This window comes from Oryctolagus cuniculus, chromosome X (genome assembly GCF_051225735.1).
Source record: "Oryctolagus cuniculus isolate XC-2025 breed Fujian yellow rabbit chromosome X, ASM5122573v1, whole genome shotgun sequence".
Lineage (NCBI taxonomy): Eukaryota > Metazoa > Chordata > Mammalia > Lagomorpha > Leporidae > Oryctolagus > Oryctolagus cuniculus.
Window position 1 is genome coordinate 26684181 of NC_142888.1, and position 20591 is coordinate 26704771.

A 20591-nucleotide genomic window follows, 5' to 3' on the forward strand; every position below is an offset into this window, starting at 1 on the left:
GCGTGATCGTCTCATTGTTCCCTCGCAGCTGGGTGGGGGGAGGGCGGCTCGCGCGCTCACGTGGGGGGGGGGGGCTCGGTTTCTAGGCGGCGCCCCCTGCTGCCTAGGCAACCGCTCTGGGAAGCGTCCGGCCACCAGCGATCCCTTTCATTTCCCCCATACCCCTACTCTGCTCAGCATCCCGCCCAGTTCCCTCCTCCCCTCCCCACCCCTCGCTTTCTGCTTCCCCCTCTCTCCCTCTCCTCCCCCATTCCCAGCAGTGTGTGCAAGCCACCGTTTCTTGCTTCACAAAATGGCCACCGCGCGCGACACCTGCGGTCACGTGAGCAGCCGCCCTCTCAGGGTCGGGCCTGTTTCTGTAAATCTCAGAAAGACAGTACTCAGAAGAGAAGAGCGAGGGCCGCTTAGACCAGAGAAACCCCACGCCTCCTCCAAGCCCGGGGACTGACACAGAAAGCAGGGAGAGGAAAAGCGCTAAAAAGGAAGAACGAACACCGGCTGCCCAGGGGGAGGAGGAAAGGAGAGCGGAGCGGCCTAGGAGCTGGCGAAAAGCAGGCGGGGAGGAGTTCTCGCGAGACCTCGAGACCTCCAAGACTAGAGGAGGGTATTAGCGGCGAGCAGGGCACGGGGAGCGCAAGCGAATTAGGACAGCATTTGGCAGTGTGAGCGCCGGGGCTGAGAGACTAGGGGAGACGGGACTGACGAGGAAATCCCGCGAGGTTAGGACTGAGAGCGCGCAGTAGCTGGGCAGAAGTCCTAGCGGCAGGGGGAGCGCGACGGGGAGAGGGAGGGCACACGTCTTACGTGCTGACGTAGCAGTCTTCGGAGTGGGTATATTAGGTCCGTGGCCGCGCCGTGCGCTCCAGAGCCGCAGTTCTCCCGTGAGAGGGCTTTCGCGGTGAATCAAGCGCACTCGCTCAGCAGTAGAAGACTCCGAGTTCTCGGTACTCTTCAGGGATGAGTCATGTGGCGGTGGAAAATGCGCTCGGGCTGGACCAGCAGGTGAGCCGCCAGGGGCCTCTGGGGATGGCCGCTGAATCGCTCGCCTGCCCTAAGCTAGCTTGTGGCGCAGCGCTAACTAGCACTGCGCTTCCATTTCCTGGCGAGCTCGGGCTGCCCAGTGTCAGTGCCTCGGGGCTGTGGGGAAACGAGGAGGCAGCAGGATCGCTGCTTGGGGCTGTCGTTCGGGCCCGGGGCCGCGGCTTGGCCTGTGGTATTGTCCCCCCGGCCGAGCACAATGGCGGCTTTTGTGTGTGCGTGCGCAGGCGGGCGGAGGGGCCGGGGAAGGGGTGCGCGCGCTCCGGCGGGGACGCGCGCGCGCGCGCACCCCGACTGATAATAGTGTGACCCGGGGGTGGGGAGGGGGCGCACCGGCACGGTGCGGGGCCGCGAGACCCTCTGGGCCTCCAGGGCCTTGGCGCAGCCCGGATTGCTGTCAGGGAGAGCCGGCGGCATCCGGTGTTTGTGTGCGCGTGTGAGCAGCAACGCGGCCCTGGAATGTGGGAGGGGGCGGCGCGCGGGGTGGGGGGGTGGCCTTCACTCGGGGTAATGGCGGCGGCCTCCTTTGTGTGGGGCTGGGTAGCTGGGCGGCGCTATTGGCCCACGAGCGGGAGAGGCCCGGGCCGGGCCGGGCCTGGAAAGGAGGGTGGAAACGGGCATCTTGTTCCTCCCGGCTTTCCTTCCGCGGGCCCTTTCGTTTGAGCACAGTTTCCGCAGGCCCGGCGCTGCGGCCTCGTTTCCGGAGTGGAAAGTTTTGTGACGCAGAAGGTTGAGGGAGGACTGGGCGGGCGCTGGGGGGGAGGGCGGGGGGAAGGGGAGGGAGGCCTGGGCCGCAGCTCGCGCGGTGGCGCCGGGCTCTGGAGAGAGAGAGAGAGGCTGAACTCCGAGGGGGAGACAGCAGGGACGCGAGGGACCCGGCGCGGCCTTGGCCTCGCTTGCCCCGGATAGCCGCTGCCCGCTGTGGCGTCTTAGCCGCGGGCTGCGCGTTCTTTTTCTTAAGGGGTAGGGGACCGTGGCTTGCATTAGTCTCTTTTCTATCATCAGCGATGTGTGATCCGGGGATCCGCCAGAGGATACATTCCTGGGAAATGACCTAGGTGGGGAAAAACGAGTTTTGTTGCTCACTTGTTGCTACCTACGGAGCAAAATTTTTGGAACAGGTCAGAGGTGCCGGGTCGGTTCTGTTTAAATGGAATCGCCTCTTGTAAAGGGTTGAGGGCCGAGGAAGATGCGTGATCGCCGGCTTTGGCGGCAGGTAGTCCGCATCCCTCTGCAGTTGAGCAGGTCTTCTAAGAAAGTTCTGCTTACCGTGATGAGGAAAGAGGGAGCTGATTTCAGGAACTCCAGAACAATCCTGAGACAAAGTTGACTTGATACGTGAGTTGATCTTGATGAGTGTTTTTAGGGATTTAACGATTTCTTTGGGGACATTTTTGCTTCTCCCATTAACAAGCCAAGTATTACATCCTCTGTACTGCTGACACTTAATGCGTTGAACAGAGCACAGACAGAAAACCTGGTAGCAAGGGCACCGCACAGACTGCCGCATTCTAACGTTCCCAGGCATAGCTAAACCTTATTTAAATTTGTGGTCATTTTAACTCGGAAAAATTACGCTTTCAAGGTCGTTGAAGTCTGGACAAGGATTTGTAGGCAAGCAAATTCACTTCTAAGAAAGTTGAGATAATGTAACCTTTCAGTTGCCTAGTTTCTGTTGATAAGGTGTAAAATTTTAAGAGGCAGCTTGTACCAAGTGCGAAACGATAGTTTGTGTTCCTATTGTATTTTAAAGTATTAATTTATTACTTCCCAGAAGGAAGTATGGCAGCATTTTTGCTAATGGAAATGAGGTCCCTGCTGATCTTTTTGTTTATAAGGCGCATCAGCAGCTTCCTGTTTTCGGTGACTCCATCAGTGATGCCTACAGTTTGGCAGTGTTCTGTTAAACCTTTAACATAAGACTTACAGACATGATAGGTCTCTTGGCAAACACGTGGCAACAGTACTGTGCTACTTGGTCTTTTGTGGCTGTTTTGGAAAAGGCAAGATCTCTTTTTTTTCCACATGTATAGTTCCTGCGCCACAGGGCGCCCCCCCACTCCTCCCTAATTCCTGGTTAGTTATAAAATGACATAAAGATAGCAGGTAACTTTCTTCCAGAATGTTGAGGCTTTGAGCTACCAGTGTAAGGTAAGTGTGGTTGGTATATTGCTGATTTTTTTGGTTGTTACCATAATTAAATACACTTGCATAATATTTGGAGATAAAGAGACTAATGAATGGCCAATTCAAAATGTGCCCTAAACATTTTGGGTGTGATATTTAGGTTTAGAATAATTCCAAGTAAAAAAAAATAGCGTTGGAGATAATTTGTGAAATGTGATTGGGGCTGAAATAAATCCTTTGACCATTTTAAAATAATTTGAAGTTCAGTATAACTTTATTTGGTTAGGGAGAGTTTACTATGGAAAATAGTGTAGAAAATTTATTTTGACTAAATGAGTGAAATTTGGGCCTCATTTCTGATAGATAATACCAGTATCTTGGTGTGCTGCTTTCTGCAGTAGATGCAGTATTACTATTTTGCATGTACTTAGAGCATTACAGTCTTAAGCATTCTTAGTCACATTGTGATTAAGTTTTCCTATTGCCCTGTGGGGTAGGCAGGGCAACTATTTGACTATGGTGTTGGTAAATGCTGCAGGGCAGGACTAGTGTCCTTAGTATAATGTTTCAATATATGGGCTGATAACCTCCTTTTATCTTGTAGTTTGCTGGCCTAGACCTGAACTCTTCAGATAATCAGACTGGAGGAAGTACAGCCAGCAGTAAGTAAAACATTTTATGGATTTGCTGAATGTTAGAGCTTAACATCTTCATTTTTTAATGGACATATTTAAAGTCAAGAGCTTATAATTTTTCCTGTGTAAAAATCCTACTCTTAATGTAGAATTCTGTAATACTAAGTGGTCAGTTTAAAACATGGCCCTTCTGGTAATAAAGGGGACCAGTCGGTTCTCTTGAGTAAGAGCAGTTAACTATTAAAAAGAATCTTCCAATACACATTATCTCTAGAAGAGTTGGATTATGTCCATTATGAGTTCTGAGCCTAGTTTACAGGTGGTGGGGATGTGTCCATGCCTTAGTGTGAATCAACCAGAATTAAACTCATGAAAATATGCATTTTGATCAGCTACTCTTCTTCTGAGGAACATGTGACTTAGTAATAGAAAAAGACTATACTGAATGTTGGGGTAGTCATTAGGATTTTAAATGCTGTGGTTTTTTTTGCAACAAGTTAGGTATACAAATTTCTTCCTTTTTTATTTAAGAGGGGTTATTTGGAGACTTGTTACAGGTTAGTATTAAGGTAGAGGAGTTTGGTTTGTGATTAGTAGACCTCTGCTGCAGCTCAAGTCTCTTCCCACCTGTTAAACAACAGCAGTGGGCATCCGCTGTCCCTTTGTTTTTAGGCAAGAAGAGCCTCACTGGGCACAAGGTTACTTGGTATTTGCTTTAAATTTTGCCATGCTGAGAATTTTTTTTTAAGATTTATTTATTTTACTTGAAAGAGTTAGGCAGAGAGAGGTCTTCCATCCGCTGGTTCACTCCCCAGGTGGCTGCAACAGCCAGAGCTGCACCGATCTGAAGCCAGGAGCTGCTTCCGGGTCTCCCACACGGGTGCAGGGGCCCAAGGACTTGGGCCATCTTCCACTGCTTTCCCAGGCCACAGCAGAGAGCTGGATCGGAAGTGGAGCAGCCGGTGCCCATATGGGATGCCTGCACTGCAGGCAGCAGCATTACCCGCTGCGCCACAGCACCGGCCCCCATGCTGAGAATCTTAGGAATAATCATCCTAATAAGAGATGTTTTAAATACTTAGTCCAATCTAAAAGTGAAAACGTTGTAGATTTACAGTAATAAAGCAAATTGACTTTCTTCTACTCGGATATATATTTGCTTTTGCTTTTCATGCAGTCTAGGCTTTATTCTTCCCTACATGCAGAACACAATTGGAACAACTGGATAGAAACAAAAAAGCTTCTTAGTGTCCAGTTTCATGATTTACTATATTACCGTCTTTGTAGGTTTTGACAGTAATACTCAGGCTGTAAGCACTCATGTTTATGACAGTTCCCTTAAATCCTAGCAGGCCTTTTGAAAAAAAAAATCACATTAAATAACCACTATGAGCTAGTTAAATGTATTGGATTTGTGAATTTCAGCTATTAGGTTTCATGTCAAATTTTTGCTTGTGAAACCCTTTCAGATTGTTTCAGAAATTTACTTGCGGGTCAGACAGGGAGTTCCCACCCACTGGTTCACTCCCCAGATGCCTATGATGAGGGGCTGGGCTGGGGCCCAACCTGGGAGTTGAGCTCATTCCAGTTTTCTCATGTGAGCGTTAAGAACCCAATTCCTGGAGTCAGGAATTCAACCCAAAGTACTCTGATGTGGTACACAAGCATCTTAACTACAAGACTAATTGCTTACCCTCCTAAATTCTTCTTTTAAAAGTTTTCTTTATGAAGCAATAGCCTATTTAAAGTAACCCGTTTTTTTTTCTTCTCAATTTCTAGGTAAATAGACTAGAAGGCTAGAGACTAAGATTTATTTATTTATTTGAGAGGTAGAGTTACAGAGAGAGAGGGAGAGACAGAGGAAGGTCTTCCATCTACTGGTTCACTCCCCAGGAGCCAGGAGCTTCCTCCAGGACTCCCACGTGAGTGCAGGAACCCAAGGACTTGGGCCATCTTCTGCTTTTTTCCTAGGCCATAGCAGAGAGCTGGATGGGAAGTGGAGCAGCTGAGACACGAACCGGTGCCCATATGGATGCCTGCGCTGCAGGCAGAGGCTTAGCCTACTAAGCCATAGCATCAGCCTCTGGACACTTTTTTTAAAAAATAATTTATCATTTGAAAGGCTGAGGGAGAGACAGATTTCCATCCACTAGTTCACTCCTCAGATGCCTGCAACTGCTGAGGCTAGGCCAGGCCAGTACCAGGAAACAAGAACTCAATCCAGGTCTCCCACATTGGTGGCAGGGACCAAGTACTTGAGTCAGTGTCTGCTGCCCCCCCCCCCCCCCCCCGTGTGCATTAGCAGGAGACTGGAACTAGAAGTGGCGCTGTGAGTAGAACCATAGGCAGTCTACCATATGAACCTTCCAAGTGGCTTATGTACTTCCCAAGCTGTTCTACCAAATGCCTTCCCGTAGATTTTTTTAAAGAAAATGTTTCCAAGGATCATTTTTAACAGCAGATTTTGGTAAAAGCTTTAGTGTGAAGGGTTTTTTTTTGCGTTTAATTAATTTTGTACTATTTCTTTTAGAAGGGCGCTATATTCCTCCTCATTTAAGGAACAGAGAAGCTACTAAAGGTAAGTCATAAACTTTTGTAGATCTCATCAGTAGTTAGTTAATGCCTAGGGAAAATGAGGCAGCTTGAAAGTCTGTAAACATTGCATTCTGTATTTATCAGGTCTAGTTCAAGTAGTGGGACAGTCATAGTAGAAAATTATGCATTTACGTCAGGTTATTCTGAGGCCAAGGGCATGGTTTTTGTATAACTGCACCAGTCTTGTGTTCAGTCTGTAATCATTCATAGTGTGGTTTTCACTTGAAAAAGGAACCAAGCTGCATGGTGATAATAACCCACAGTTATTTTTGACTCGTAAAAATACCAGAATGAAGATGGGCTTGTTGAAAAATAGTGAACAGGTGATAGCATTGAGCATGCTCTAGTAAGTTGGGAGTGTGATTCTCTGGTTTTGTTTCCTTGCCTTTATTTGAAAGGCTTTATCCAAAATTTATTACAACATTTCGTGTCTTTTCCCATTACATTTGTAAAAGGGACGACTGTGGGCACTGTAGATTCTGTAAAATAGGTGATCTGAAATTTGGAGGAAAAAATGTCCAGAGGAGGGGAGATGTTGAATAAAGAAGTCAGGATCTGAAGGTGGAGAGTCCATGGGGGGAGCTAATGGTTTGTTGCTGTTGCTCCATCTCCCTCTCCATCTGTGGTCTGAATTGGCTTCTCTGTCCTTGGCATTGCGTGGATATGGCATCTGTTATTTCTACCAGAAGATCACCTCATTAACATGATGCTCCTTTTAGGTGAAGTTACTGCAGAGCTTGTAATCATGGGTGTTGTCATTGTTCCTTAGAATACACTAGCTAGAATTGACCCTCAAGTGTATTTATTTAGAGCCTTTTCTCTAGGCATCAGAGGCTTTAGAGCTAGCAAATGCTGTTGGTCATCTGGCTGCTTAATGGTAGAGGCAGAAGGAAAGTAACTTATTAACTTGTAAATCATCTCTGCCTGTTTAATAAGGTGTCACTGAAGCTTGTTAAACCTTCTCCCGGTGGTTGCTAATTTACACATTTGTCACCCCCATCCTAACTGAGTATTTGTAGCTATACCCAGGAATCTGTTCATACCAGGAATGTATAGGAATGTTAAGTTTGCCGTTTTCCAGATATTCCTGATTTTCATTAAGCTTATAGTAGATGAACCACTAAAATGGTGTCATTTGAGTAGTATGTTTCATGTGTACAAAGTACTGTATTTTTTTGTACTTTTTATAATTGAATTTAGTAATCTGAAACAATGTTGTGAATGAATACCAACCTCTAAACAAAATAGAAACAATGGTATCTATTTCCCAAACTCATTAACACCTATTAACACCTGTAACATAAATGAAAGAGGCAGCGGTGCTGTGGCTTAGCAGGTATAGCTACCGCATACAGTGAATCTTTTAAAAAAATAAAGTTAAATTATGATGGCCATGTAGCAGTGATATAACCATGTATATAGGCAAAGCTATTCACCTCCAAGAGATGGTATTCATTCAGAATATTCTTAGATGTATCAGGTTGCTTGATTTAGTGTTTAGTATTTCTAGTGGTGAGAATTGAAGATTTAAAAAGTTTTTTAAAGATTTATTTATTTGAGAGGGAGAGACAGATCTTCTGTCTACTGGTTCACTCCCCAAACGGCTGCAACAGCCAGTGCTGGGCAGGCCGAAACCAGGAGCCCACATGGGTGGCAGGGGCCAGAGTACTTGGGCCATCTTCAGCTGCTTTCTCAGGCACATTAGCAGGGAGCTGGATTAGATGGGAAGCGGAGCAGCTGAGACTGGATCCAGTGCCCATATGTCATGCTGGCATCAGTGGGCATTTGCTTAACTCATTATGCCACAAGACTGGTCCATGTTTAAAAAGCTTTTTGTTCTGGTGTAAATAGCTCTAAATCTTGATTTTCACCTTCTGGCACCATGTTTACAAATACTTGCATTGTCCCTTGAGCCCACAGAGATGAGAAAAAGTCAAAGTCAGAAGGATTGAAAATACCTTAACATGGTTCTTATTTCTAGATAATAATTAACTGTGGGTTTGTACCTTTTTTTCCCCCCTTAATCTGAAGGGTTCTACGACAAAGACAGTTCAGGGTGGAGTTCTAGTAAAGATAAGGATGCATACAGCAGTTTTGGATCTCGCGGTGACTCAAGAGGGAAGTCCAGTTTCTTCAGTGATCGAGGAAGTGGATCAAGAGGAAGGTAAGTGATTTCTTGTCTCCTCACCTTAGAATAGCAGTTCAGGAATTGGTCTTTAGATTGGTAAGCCCTCATTCTGACCACCTATTTGGATGTTAAACATTATGTCTGTTTATGTATTTATTTCTTTAAGTTCTAAGAGGTCTTTACTGAATTGAGTCTGTTACATAGAAATTAGATGAAAGCATGAATATGCTCTTTGGCATGATGAAATTAGTTATTTCTACTTCTGTAGTTTTATATATTCTATTTAAAAGTGTAAGTTCATCTAGTGATTGGCCTAATTTGGTTGAGATTTTTGTTGACTCTATATGATAATTTTTAAACACCTTATATTTTTAATTATCCAAGTGTGGTGAACTGACCTCATGAGCCTAATAGCTGTGGTTAGTCCTGTGTCCTGATTATTTCACAAATAGGCCTAATACTCTAAAAACACCTTAATTCAGGTAAGGATTGTTTTCTACCTTTTATCCAAAATCTTTCACAGGTGAATTGTTAAATGACACCCTAATATAACTGGGACAGTTTATATTTGGTGTGTTATTTTTTTCTTTCCCCTGTCATTAGATATTTGGTGAGCACGTTAAATGAAGGTGTAAGCCATACTCCCAATTTCCCATATATAAAACTTGATTCTTAATTTTGGCATGCGTGAGGCCTGCTTAATAAGGCTGTATGACTGTAGAAATACAAAAGTTACTAATTTAAGAAAATGAACTCACATAAGTGATACCTATGATCTGGTCAGAGAATCTTGTTTGTCAAATTAAGAAAAAGCCAGATTTGGACTGTTGGGTATCTTAGTAATTACTCACAGTGAGTAATTTAACTTCAAGATAGAGTTCTACAGTAGTGGTAGGAATCTGTTAATGGTTAAATGGTATGGTTCTGAGTAATCGCTTGTGCTGTTCAGGTTTGATGATCGTGGACGTGGTGACTATGATGGCATTGGCAGCCGTGGCGACAGAAGTGGCTTTGGCAAATTTGAACGTGGTGGAAACAGTCGCTGGTGTGACAAATCAGATGAAGATGATTGGTCAAAACCACTCCCACCAAGTGAACGCTTGGAACAGTAAGTTTTTAAAATGTATGTTAAGTGTAGTGAAGCCTTGTTAGCTAGTATAACAACCTTAGCAATTGTTTGATCCCAGGGAACTCTTTTCTGGAGGCAACACTGGGATTAACTTCGAGAAATACGATGACATTCCAGTTGAGGCGACAGGTAACAACTGCCCTCCACATATTGAGAGTGTAAGTATTTTTGCTTGACTTTTTAAGATGCAGAGGGAGGTGTAAAAGGTTTTGTGGCACACCAGAATGAGATAGGTATAAATATACCAAATGTTAGTGGCTTGTGGAAAGCAAAGGGGAGAGGGGGCAGTGGCGCATGAAAGAGCCCAACATCTTTTCTGATGCATATTAAATTAGCCCTGGGGTTGATTTTAAAATTGAAGCAGTTTTAAATTAATGTATGTATTCATATAAAACAGGATGGCTCCGGGTAGCATTTCTAGCTATTAAAACCTATCTGATTTCTTGACAGTTCAGTGATGTTGAAATGGGAGAAATTATTATGGGAAACATTGAGCTTACTCGTTATACTCGCCCAACTCCAGTGCAAAAGCATGCTATTCCTATTATCAAAGAGAAAAGAGACTTGATGGCTTGTGCCCAAACAGGTAAGCTCATTTGATAAGGTGAAAACATTGTCACACTTTTTCTGTGGGCCTTGTGGTATCTGCAGCTACCCAGCTCTGTTACATTATAATGTGCAAGAAGCCACAGGCAATATGTAAATTATCGGGCATAGCTGTATTCCATAAAAGCTTTTATTGACATGAGGCTGGACCTTAGTTGGTGTGACTCCTGTGGTGGATGGACCGAAGAAGTCACTTGATGGTGTTAATCTGAATTTTTGGAAAATTTATTTGGATATAAAATAGAATTAGTAATTATTAACAGGGCAGTAAAAATAAATGTCTGTTGGAAAGTAATAAGTAGGATTGCTCCCTCTCCCCACCTTGCAATGGTTAAATGGATACACTTTTTTCTTAATAGGATCTGGAAAAACTGCAGCATTTCTCCTGCCTATTTTGAGTCAGATTTATTCAGATGGTCCAGGCGAGGCTTTGAGGGCCATGAAGGTGAGTATTTCTTAATAAAATGTTTCCCATTTATTGTAGAACTTGTAGGTGGTTATTGAGAGATTTCTAAGTGATGCTAAGACCTAACTCTAGTACATCTAATGAGAAGTAGTTTTCAACTGTAATATGTAGGTTACAAATTATGAATTATATTGTGATGCACTATCAGTGGTAGAGTTTAACTTAGATTCCTGTTTCTTAGGAAAATGGAAGGTATGGGCGTCGCAAACAATACCCAATCTCCTTGGTATTGGCGCCAACACGAGAATTGGCGGTACAGATCTATGAGGAAGCCAGAAAAGTAAGTATTTCAGTGGTTATTACCTTTCTCATTGATTGTAGTGTTTTATGACCACATAAAAATCTTGACGTTGAAGTTGATAAAATTTCTTTGTTTATAGTTTTCCTACCGATCTAGAGTCCGTCCTTGTGTGGTGTATGGTGGTGCTGATATTGGTCAGCAGATTCGAGACCTAGAACGTGGATGCCACTTGCTAGTAGCCACTCCAGGACGTTTAGTGGATATGATGGAAAGAGGAAAAATTGGATTAGACTTCTGCAAGTATGTTAATTTTTTAAATGTATGGGATTCAACATTAATTTTTAAATAGTGGCCATTAACTTTATGGATTTATTAGCATTGTCTAAATTTTAAGATTGAGAGGTGATTTATTTTAGCCATTAACTTTCAGAAAGTTTGGTCATAATTTTGATATGGAAAAAATGAGTTGAAGATTTACTTATTGGGGCTGGTGCTGTAGCATAGTAGGTCTGCAATGCCATATGGGTGCCAGTTCAAGTCCCAGCTACTCAACTTCTGATCCAGCTTTATGCTATGGCCTGGGAAAGCAGTAGAAGATGGACTAAGTCCTTGGGCTCCTACATCCACATGGGAAACCGGCAAGAAGCTCCTGGCTTCGGATCAGCTCATCTCTGGCCATTGCAGCCTTTTGGGGAGTGAACCAGCGGATGGAAGACCTCTCTCTCTGGTTCTACCTTTCTCTATAACTCTTATCTTTCAAATAAATAAAATAAATCTTTAAAAAAGACTTATTTATTTATTTGAGAGGTAGAGAGAGAGATCTTTTCATCTGCTGGTTCACTCCCCAATTGGCTCCAATGGCCAGAGCTGGGCCAATCCAAAGCCAAGATCCAGGAGCTTCTTCTGGGTCTCTCCCACATCTCAAGCACTTGGGCCACCTTCTGCTGCTTTCTCAGGCCATAACAGAGAGCTGGGTTGGAAGTGGAGCGGCTGGGACTCGAACCAGCACCCATATGGGATGTCAGCACTGCAGGCAGTGGCTTTACCCTCTGTGCCACAGCGCCGGCCCCATGAGTTAATATTTTAAGTGGAGACTGAGAATGACCAGACCGTGGAACAGTCAATTGCTAAGAGCCAGTTTTGCCGTGTGATCTTAGGTGACCTAGAAGAATCTTGTGCTCTTTTACGTGTCAGGGCATGTGGTGTTTAATAATTTAGCCATCTTAATGGTGATATAATTGTAATTACTCATGTCATCTTTTGATTATCCCTAAAATTCTAAACTGAAATTTCATTTTCTGACAGATATCTGGTGTTAGATGAAGCTGATCGGATGTTGGATATGGGTTTTGAACCTCAGATCCGCAGAATAGTTGAACAGGATACTATGCCTCCAAAAGGTGTCCGCCACACTATGATGTTTAGTGCTACTTTCCCTAAGGAAATACAGGTATTATATGAAGCAAATCTTGTTTCTTTTGGAATTTGTTTTTTTCTCGGCAAATAACAAGCATTTCCTTCTTTTAGATGCTTGCTCGTGATTTCTTGGATGAATACATCTTTCTGGCCGTGGGAAGAGTTGGCTCTACTTCTGAGAACATCACACAGAAAGTAGTTTGGGTGGAAGAATCAGACAAACGGTCATTTCTGCTCGACCTCCTAAATGCTACAGGTAAAATGACGAATAATTTTAGCATCACTTTGGCCTAGGTAATGAGAATCCATTTGAGTTTTCTTTGTTTCTCTCCTCATTTGAGGTATTCTGTTAAAAGTCTACTACCACTGTCTTGTATTTGCATGTTGCCTAAGTATAAAAACAACCAAGCTCCCATTAGTGATAAAAACTTTTTTTTAAATTCAGGCAAGGATTCACTGACCTTAGTGTTTGTGGAGACCAAAAAGGGTGCAGATTCTCTGGAGGATTTCTTGTACCACGAAGGATATGCTTGTACCAGTATCCATGGAGACCGTTCTCAGAGAGATAGAGAAGAGGCCCTTCACCAGTTCCGCTCAGGAAAAAGCCCAATTCTAGTGGCTACAGCAGTATGTATAATACTATTTTGTTTTCACTCGGTTCAGCATGTTTGAATGTTTGCTTTCTTTTCAGTGGGCCATAGTAACAAAAACTGTTTTCCAGGTAGCGGCAAGAGGACTGGACATTTCAAATGTGAAACATGTCATCAACTTTGACTTGCCAAGTGATATTGAAGAATACGTGCATCGCATTGGCCGTACAGGACGTGTAGGAAACCTTGGTAAGTATTTGGTTACTTGATGGTCTGATTGTTTTTCCTGGTGATGCATGAAGCACAAAACTTTCCAAGATCTTACATATCAGAATCCACTTTCCAAGAAATACCATTAAAATACATTTGAATAATAAACGATAAATTCAGGTTTTGTTCAAAGCATTTTCAGTTGGTTAAATAGCAGATGATAATTTTTAAGACATTCTGGTTGTAGGAAAGTCAAAATGGTAAGCTACTTTATGGAAGACCATTGTTTATGTACTCTGGAACTCTTTCTAGGCCTTGCCACCTCATTCTTTAATGAGAGAAACGTGAATATCACTAAGGATTTGTTGGATCTTCTTGTTGAAGCTAAACAAGAAGTGCCATCTTGGTTAGAAAACATGGCTTATGAACACCACTACAAGGGCAGCAGTCGTGGACGTTCTAAGAGGTGAGGTACTGATGGTATAAAACAGGAGGGGGGGTGAATGTTCACTTAGATTTCCCAGCGTTGTTTGCTCTGGGCAAGTGATGTCCAGAGGTCACTTTTCAGCATTGAACTTAAAATGGTTAACTTTCGCAGGCTGTCTAGAGTCTTTAAGGGGTGTTAAGCATCCGCTCTTCCCTGCTCAGGTCTTTGAAACCACCATTAGGGGAAATATGGCTGGATAGGGAATTGTTCAGTTGGGAAAAAAATGGAAATTGGTCATAGGTGTTTTAACGGGAATTGTGTTGTTCAGTGGAATTTCTTCATGTGAACCAACATAATTTTTTTCCTTATAGTAGTAGATTTAGTGGAGGATTTGGTGCCAGAGACTACCGACAAAGCAGTGGTGCCAGCAGTTCAAGCTTCAGTAGCAGCCGAGCGAGCAGCAGCCGAAGTGGTGGAGGTGGCCATGGTGGCAGCAGAGGCTTTGGTGGAGGTAGTGTTAATTTTTAACCTCTCTGTCTTTGGGTAGGGCCTTTTTTGTTATGTTATCTTTTTTAAGGTAATTAAGACCATGGGGGAGGTTTAGCAGTTTAGATTGTGTTTTGTATCTTTGCATGAAAAGTATTTAAAGGGGAGAGTAGTATTTAATGATGAATGACTTCATTAATTTCTTTCTTTTTCAAATCTCTCATTAGGTGGCTATGGAGGCTTTTACAACAGTGATGGATATGGAGGAAATTATAACTCCCAGGGGGTTGACTGGTGGGGTAACTGAGCCTGCTTTGTAGTAGGTCACCCTGCCAAACAAGCTAATATGGAAACCACATGTAACTTAGCCAGACTATACCTTGTGTAGCTTCAAGAACTCGCAGTACATTACCAGCTGTGATTCTCCACTGAAATTTTTTTTTTAAGGGAGCTCAAGGTCACAAGAAAAGATGAAAGGAACAATCAGCAGCCCTGTTCAGAAGGTGGTTTGAAGACTTCATTGCTGTAGTTTGGATTAACTCCCCTCCCGCCTACCCCCATCCCAAACTGCATTTATAATTTTGTGACTGAGGATCATTTGTTTGTTAATGTACTGTGCCTTTAACTTTAGACAACTTTTTATTTTGATGTCCTGTTGGCTCAGTAATGCTCAAGATATCAATTGTTTTGACAAAATAAATTTACTGAACTTGGGCTAAAATCAAACCTTGGCACACAGGTGTGATACAACTTAACAGGAATCATCGATTCATCCATAAATATTATAAGGAAAAAACTTATGCGGTAGCCTGCATTAGGGCTTTTTGATACTTGCAGATTGGGGGGAAACAGACAACAAACGTCTTGAAGCATATTAATGGAATTAGTTTCTAATGTGGCAAACTGTATTAAGTTAAAGTTCTGATTTGCTCACTCTATCCTGGATAGGTATTTAGAACCTGATAGTCTTTAAACAAGCCATTCCAGTCATGATGAGGTGATGTATGAATAATACATGCATACATTCAAAGCACTGTTTTCAAAGTTAATGCAAGTAAATACAGCAATTCCTCTTTCAGTGTTTAGGCAGATCATTAATTATGAGCTAGCCAAATGTGGGCATACTATTACAGGGAAAGTTTAAAGGTCTGATAACTTGAAATAGGTTTTTAGGAGAATTCATCTACTTAGACTTTTTAAATGCCTGCCATAAATGAAATTGAAATGGTAGAATGGCTGACCACAGCAATGACCAGCCCTCATTAGGGCCCTGGATGATTTTTGGTCTAATAACGCATGCTAGTGTTGATGTTTTTTGGTCAAGAGGGTATGAACAGGAAGAATTCTGCAGCAGGCTTTATTTTAAATGCCGATTCACATTACTCTGTTCAAGCTGCGTTGAGATGTTAAACTGGCTTACTATAGACTTTGTAAAAATGGCTCCAGAAGAGTAACAAACTGAAATCTTTGAGATCACACAGGTTGGAAATATGTACATAACTGCACAAGGTGTCAATTCTGCTCTACAGTGCAGTTTAGTCAGTTTTAGTTGCATAGGTTTCCATTGTATTTATAGTCTGTTTATGCTAAATCTGGCCAAAGATGAGCATTGTCCACCACTAAAATGCCTCTGCCACTTTGAATTCTGGGCTAATTTTGTGGCCAGAATGCGGTGATCAAACGCTCAATCTTTTTACAGTGGCATAGGAAGATGGCAAAAATTTCCTAAAGTGCAATAGATTTTCAAGTGTATTGTGCCTTGTTCTAAAACTTTTATTAAGTAGGTGCACTTGACAGTATTGAGGTCATTTGTTATGGTGCTATTTCAATTAGTCTAGGTTTAGGCCCTTGTACATTTTGCCCATAACTTTTTACAAAGTACTTCTTTTATTGCACATTCAGAGAATTTTATATATATGTCTTGTGTGCGTGTCCTTAAACTTCCAATCTTATTTTGTCTCTTGGAGATTGTTGAACGCAGCTTGTCTAGGAAGGGGATGGGACTAGATTCTAAAATTTATTTGGGACCATGGGAATGATAGTTGGGAAGAAAACTATTTGCACACGACAGATTTCTAGATACTTTTTGCTGCTAGTTTTATGTAATATTTATTGAACATTTTGACAAATATTTATTTTTGTAAGCCTAAAAGTGATTCTTTGAAAGTTTAAAGAAACTTGACCAAAAGACAGTACAAAAACACTGGCACTTGAATGTTGAATGTCACCGTATGCGTGAAATTATATATTTCGGGGTAGTGTGAGCTTTTAATGTTAAGTCATATTAAACTCTTAAGTCAAATTAAGCAGACCCGGCATTGGCAGTGTAGCCATAACTTTCTGATGTTAGTAAAAACAAAATTGGCGACTTGAAATTAAATCATGCCAAGGTTTTGATACACTTGTCTTAAGATATTAATGAAACACTTCAAAACACTGAAACGAAGTGTCCAGATTCTCAGATGTTTGTTGTGTGAGTTTTGTTTAGTTGTGTGTATTTTTTTTTTTCAGTGAATGTCTGGCACATTGCAATCCTCAAACATGTGGTTATCTTTGTTGTATTGGCATAATCAGTGACTTGTACATTCAGCGATAGCATTTGAGCAAGTTTTATCAGCAAGCAATATTTTCAGTTAATAAATAAGGTTTCAAAAATCATGTAAGAATGGGTTTAAACTTGCTGAATGTAAAGATTGAACCTCAAGTCACTGTAGCTTTAGTAATTGCTTATTGTATTAGTTTAGATGCTAGCACTGCATGTGCTGTGCATATTCTGATTTTATTAAAATAAAAAGTTGAACTGCACAGTCTCCTTTGTTGTTGTCAATTGTTTATTTTTAGAGGTGGAAATAAAGTTGTGCTTTTGCCTGAAGATTTGTAAAATGTAATTCTTTGATTGTTGTCTGGTGCTATTTCTGAGATGCCTCTTAGAGACAGAATTAACTCTGGTACCAAGTGTTTGTAATAAAAGATGCAGATGGTCTTTGGAATACAGTGAAACACGATTTTGGTAATAGAAATCTAAAAGGCACTTGCTGATGCACAGCACGTATTACAAATTGGTTTATGCTTTTACCCACTTAACATGGCTGAGATTCTCTATTTCATGTATTTGATGTGAAAGATGGTTGAACGCTGGAAGAATGCATTAGGTAAAAGTCAAAAGCATTAATGTGTTAGTATTTCAACAAGTGATGGTTAAGAATCTGCTTAGGGATTGAGAATGAACTTAGGGTGGTGGAGACATCCATCATACACACTTGCTGCAGACAGCCCCTGCCAATTATAAGCAGTACGAGAGCCATAGCTGCATAGATGTTAGCTTCTAAAATTGAGGTTAGGTTGAACCATATGAAATGGCTCTTCTGGGTTTTTTGGGTCATGATGGTGAAATTGGTGGCTTTGCAAACCCACAGTTCATCTTGAGTAAAAGTACTCCGCTTTAGTTCTAGGTGAAGGATTTTGCATTTTAAGTCAATACTTCTGAATAGCAGCCTTTTCACACCAAGGTGTAGGTTTAGGGCACAAGTTTGAAACAATGTGACATTCATTCTGGACATGCAAAAGAGGAAGGCAGAGTCTAAATTCAATTGAAATAATTAGGAAGAAGTTATGTTCTGAATTGCTGGATTGAGAAGCTAATGGTGGGAGGTTATTATAACTGGAGTGAAATTGGATTCCAAGGTTAGCTGAAGGTCCCGTTTAGGTGCTCTGGGTTAGCTGTGTAAATTTTAGTTGAGTCATTTGGTCTAGCAGTATTAGGCTGCAGTAAACCCAGGTTTATTTTGGCCACATACCACTGTGGTTTGGTTTTGACTATTTAAAATTAATACTTAAACCTATAGTTATTGTTTTTTTTTTTTTTTTTTTGACAGGCAGAGTGGACAGTGAGAGAGAGAGAGACAGAGAGAAAGGTCTTCCTTTGCCATTGGTTCACCCTCCAATGGCCGCCGCGGCCGGCGCGCTGCGGCCGGCGCACCGCGCTGATCCGATGGCAGGAGCCAGGAGCCAGGTGCTTTTCCTGGTCTCCCATGGGGTGCAGGGCCCAAGCACCTGGGCCATCCTCCACTGCACTCCCTGGCCACAGCAGAGGGCTGGCCTGGAAGAGGGGCAACCGGGACAGAATCCGGCGCCCCGACCGGGACTAGAACCCGGTGTGCCGGCGCCGCTAGGCGGAGGATTAGCCTAGTGAGCCGCGGCGCCGGCCTATAGTTATTGTTCTTAATTTGTCTTTGCTGGGTTTTAACGAAGAGGTTTTTTGTTTTTTTTTTTTTTTTTTTTTTTTTTTTTTTTTTTTTTACTTGAAAGAGTAACAGAACTACCAGCTGGTTTACTCCCTGATGCCTGTGCAGCCAGGGCTGAACCAGGCTGAACCCAGGAGCTCATGTCTCCCACGTGAGTGGCAGGGCCCAAACACAGACCATTTTCTGCTACCTTTCCCAGGCCATTAGCAGGGGGCTGGGTCGGAAGTGAAGCAGTGCCCATATGGGATGTGTGTGTTTTAGGTGGAGGTTTTATACCACAAAGCCAGACCGTTTTTATTTCTAAAGATTTATTTGAGGAGAATAACAGGAAGATATAAGAGGCCTTCCTCTTATCTGCTGGCTCACTCAACAAATGGGAAGCCGGGAGTTTGGAAAGGTCTAAGTATTTGGGCCATGTGCTGCTTTCCCAGGTGCATTAGTGGGGAACCTGGATTGGAATTGGAGCAATGGGGACTTGAACCAGTGCTTACCTGCTGCACCTCAACATGGGTCCCTCAAAACTTCTCTTTTAAATGGCTTTATATAAGAGCTGTGTTTATGCGTGTTTGAAAATGTCTAATGTCTTTGTGCTTAAACAAGTCATCCCTGTTTTCCTTGCTGTATGCTCTTAAGTGTCTTGCTTGAATCGCCAGCCACGGGCTTGCCCTTTGAAGCCCTGTGACTAATGTATCGGTGTCACATCCCCTCCCTGTCAAAGGTTTCAATCGCTGCAGAAGCAGTGCTTGGAAAGTTTCAGAATAGCTTTAGGTTTTGTTTGTTTTTTCCATGTGGCTCTCCGTAATGACTTCATGTTCTTGGGTTATCTAGGATAATTGTGAAATAGGAGTTAAACTTTTTTAAGGGCTACCGTGTGATATTTCAATACACGTATAGGATGTGTAGTGATTGAAACAGGGTAATCAACATCTTTGACTTGATCAGAGGCTTGGTGCTGCTTCTATTTGTCCATACCCTATATATTAGATTATTTTGAATTATAGTCTCCCTGGTTTGCTGTGTACCACTGGGAACTTACTCCACCTGTCTCTGTGATTTGGTACCCTGAAATAGGAGTTTATGACATAGCTAAAGGATATTTTGTGACCTGGGAAGATGTTTATTATGGGAAGAAACATCCCAAAGGAGTTAAAACATCCATATGACTCAGCATTTCCATTCTTATGGAGATTCTTTCAGGAGAAAAGAAAAGTCTATCACATGTTTGTATGCAAATCAGTACTCACAACCAAAAATACATGCATATGAAGGGTCTTCAAAAAAGTTCAAGGAGGCGCCCGAGCTGTGTCTGCCAATACTGTTTGCAGTATTGGCGTTCCTTTTGGGTTTAAGTCCCGACTTCTCTTCAGATCAAGCTCTCTACTATGGCCTGGGAAAGCAGTGGAAGATGGCCCAAGTCCTTGGGCCCCTGCACCCATGTGGGAAACCCAGAAGAACTGACTCCTGGCTTCGGCCTGGCCCAGCCCACTTGGGGAATAACCAGCAGGTGGAAGATCTCTCTCTTCTCCCTCCCTCCCTCCCTCCTTTCTATCTCTGACTTTCAAATAAATACATAAAATCTTATTTAAAAAGTTCATGGCAAAGGTACATTTGAAAAATGCGTGGATTTCAATTTTTTCAACAAAATTTTTTTTTAAGATTTATTTTACTTATTTGAAAGGTAGAGTTATAGAGGAATGGAAGACAGGGAGGGAGATTCCATCCTCTGGTTCACTCCCCAAATGACCGGAGCCAGGAACTTCTAGGTCTCGGGCCATCCTCTGCTCTTTTCAAGGCACATTAGCAGGGAGCAGGATCGGAAGTGAAGCACCTGGGACTCGAACCGGCACCCATATGGGATGCCTGCGCCACAGGTGGCGGCTTTACCCTCTATGCCACAGCGCAGACCCCTCCTGTTGAGTTTTGAGAGTCCTTCAGGCATAACAAGCCTTATGTCTGATATGTGGTTTGTAAAAATACGCTTTCTCTCAGTCTGTAGCTTGTCTTTTCATCTCAATAGGGTTCTGCAGAATGAATACTTTTTACAAAAACATTTAATTTTGATGCAGTTTAATTTGTTAGTATTTACTTTTATGGATCCATGTTTTGGTGTCATGTCTAAGAACTCTTCACCTAGCCTTTGATCCTAAAAATTTTGTTTTTTTTTCTACTGATTTGTAGTTTCCCATTTAAATCTATGATCCGCTTTGAGTCAACATTACAGCTATAAGGTTTAGGTTGAGGTGTATTAGGTTT

General features: G+C 42.7%; 1 protein-coding gene and 1 long non-coding RNA gene across 5 annotated transcripts in view; one reads left to right on the forward strand and one right to left on the reverse strand.

The window, feature by feature from the left end:
* Positions 1-944, reverse strand: part of LOC138847748 (uncharacterized) — a 31843-nt gene extending 30899 nt beyond the window's left edge. For all 3 annotated transcript variants that reach the window (XR_016228076.1, XR_011385707.2, XR_016228075.1), the window contains exon 1: positions 805-944. This is a non-coding gene — a long non-coding RNA (uncharacterized LOC138847748). The remainder of the gene's footprint in view (positions 1-804) is intronic.
* On the forward strand, positions 865-16899 carry DDX3X (DEAD-box helicase 3 X-linked). 2 transcript variants are annotated; one of them, XM_008272507.5, is made up of 17 exons: positions 865-1002; positions 3770-3827; positions 6331-6378; positions 8427-8559; positions 9473-9631; positions 9711-9810; positions 10103-10238; positions 10618-10703; positions 10906-11004; positions 11105-11265; positions 12271-12415; positions 12493-12637; positions 12827-13008; positions 13103-13220; positions 13494-13647; positions 13980-14119; positions 14322-16899. In XM_008272507.5, exons 1-17 carry the CDS (start codon positions 958-960, stop codon positions 14399-14401), a joined length of 1989 nt encoding a protein of 662 aa, XP_008270729.1. In that variant the 5' UTR covers positions 865-957; the 3' UTR covers positions 14402-16899. The 2 variants fall into 2 exon arrangements, with proteins under 2 accessions (XP_008270729.1, XP_002719895.1); XM_002719849.6 differs by having other exon boundaries at positions 13983-14119.
* The last annotated feature ends 3692 nt before the right edge of the window (positions 16900-20591 follow it).

What these genes read in the sequence shown, in the direction of transcription:
- DDX3X (XM_008272507.5), top strand. Translation starts at nt 958, where the DNA reads ATGAGTCATGTGGCGGTGGAAAATGCGCTCGGGCTGGACCAGCAG. An exon ending in GCCCTCCACATATTGAGAGT is followed by an intron (nt 9,811 to 10,102) that starts GTAAGTATTTTT and finishes ATTTCTTGACAG; the next exon opens with TTCAGTGATGTTGAAATGGG. An exon ending in AGGCTTTGAGGGCCATGAAG is followed by an intron (nt 10,704 to 10,905) that starts GTGAGTATTTCT and finishes CCTGTTTCTTAG; the next exon opens with GAAAATGGAAGGTATGGGCG.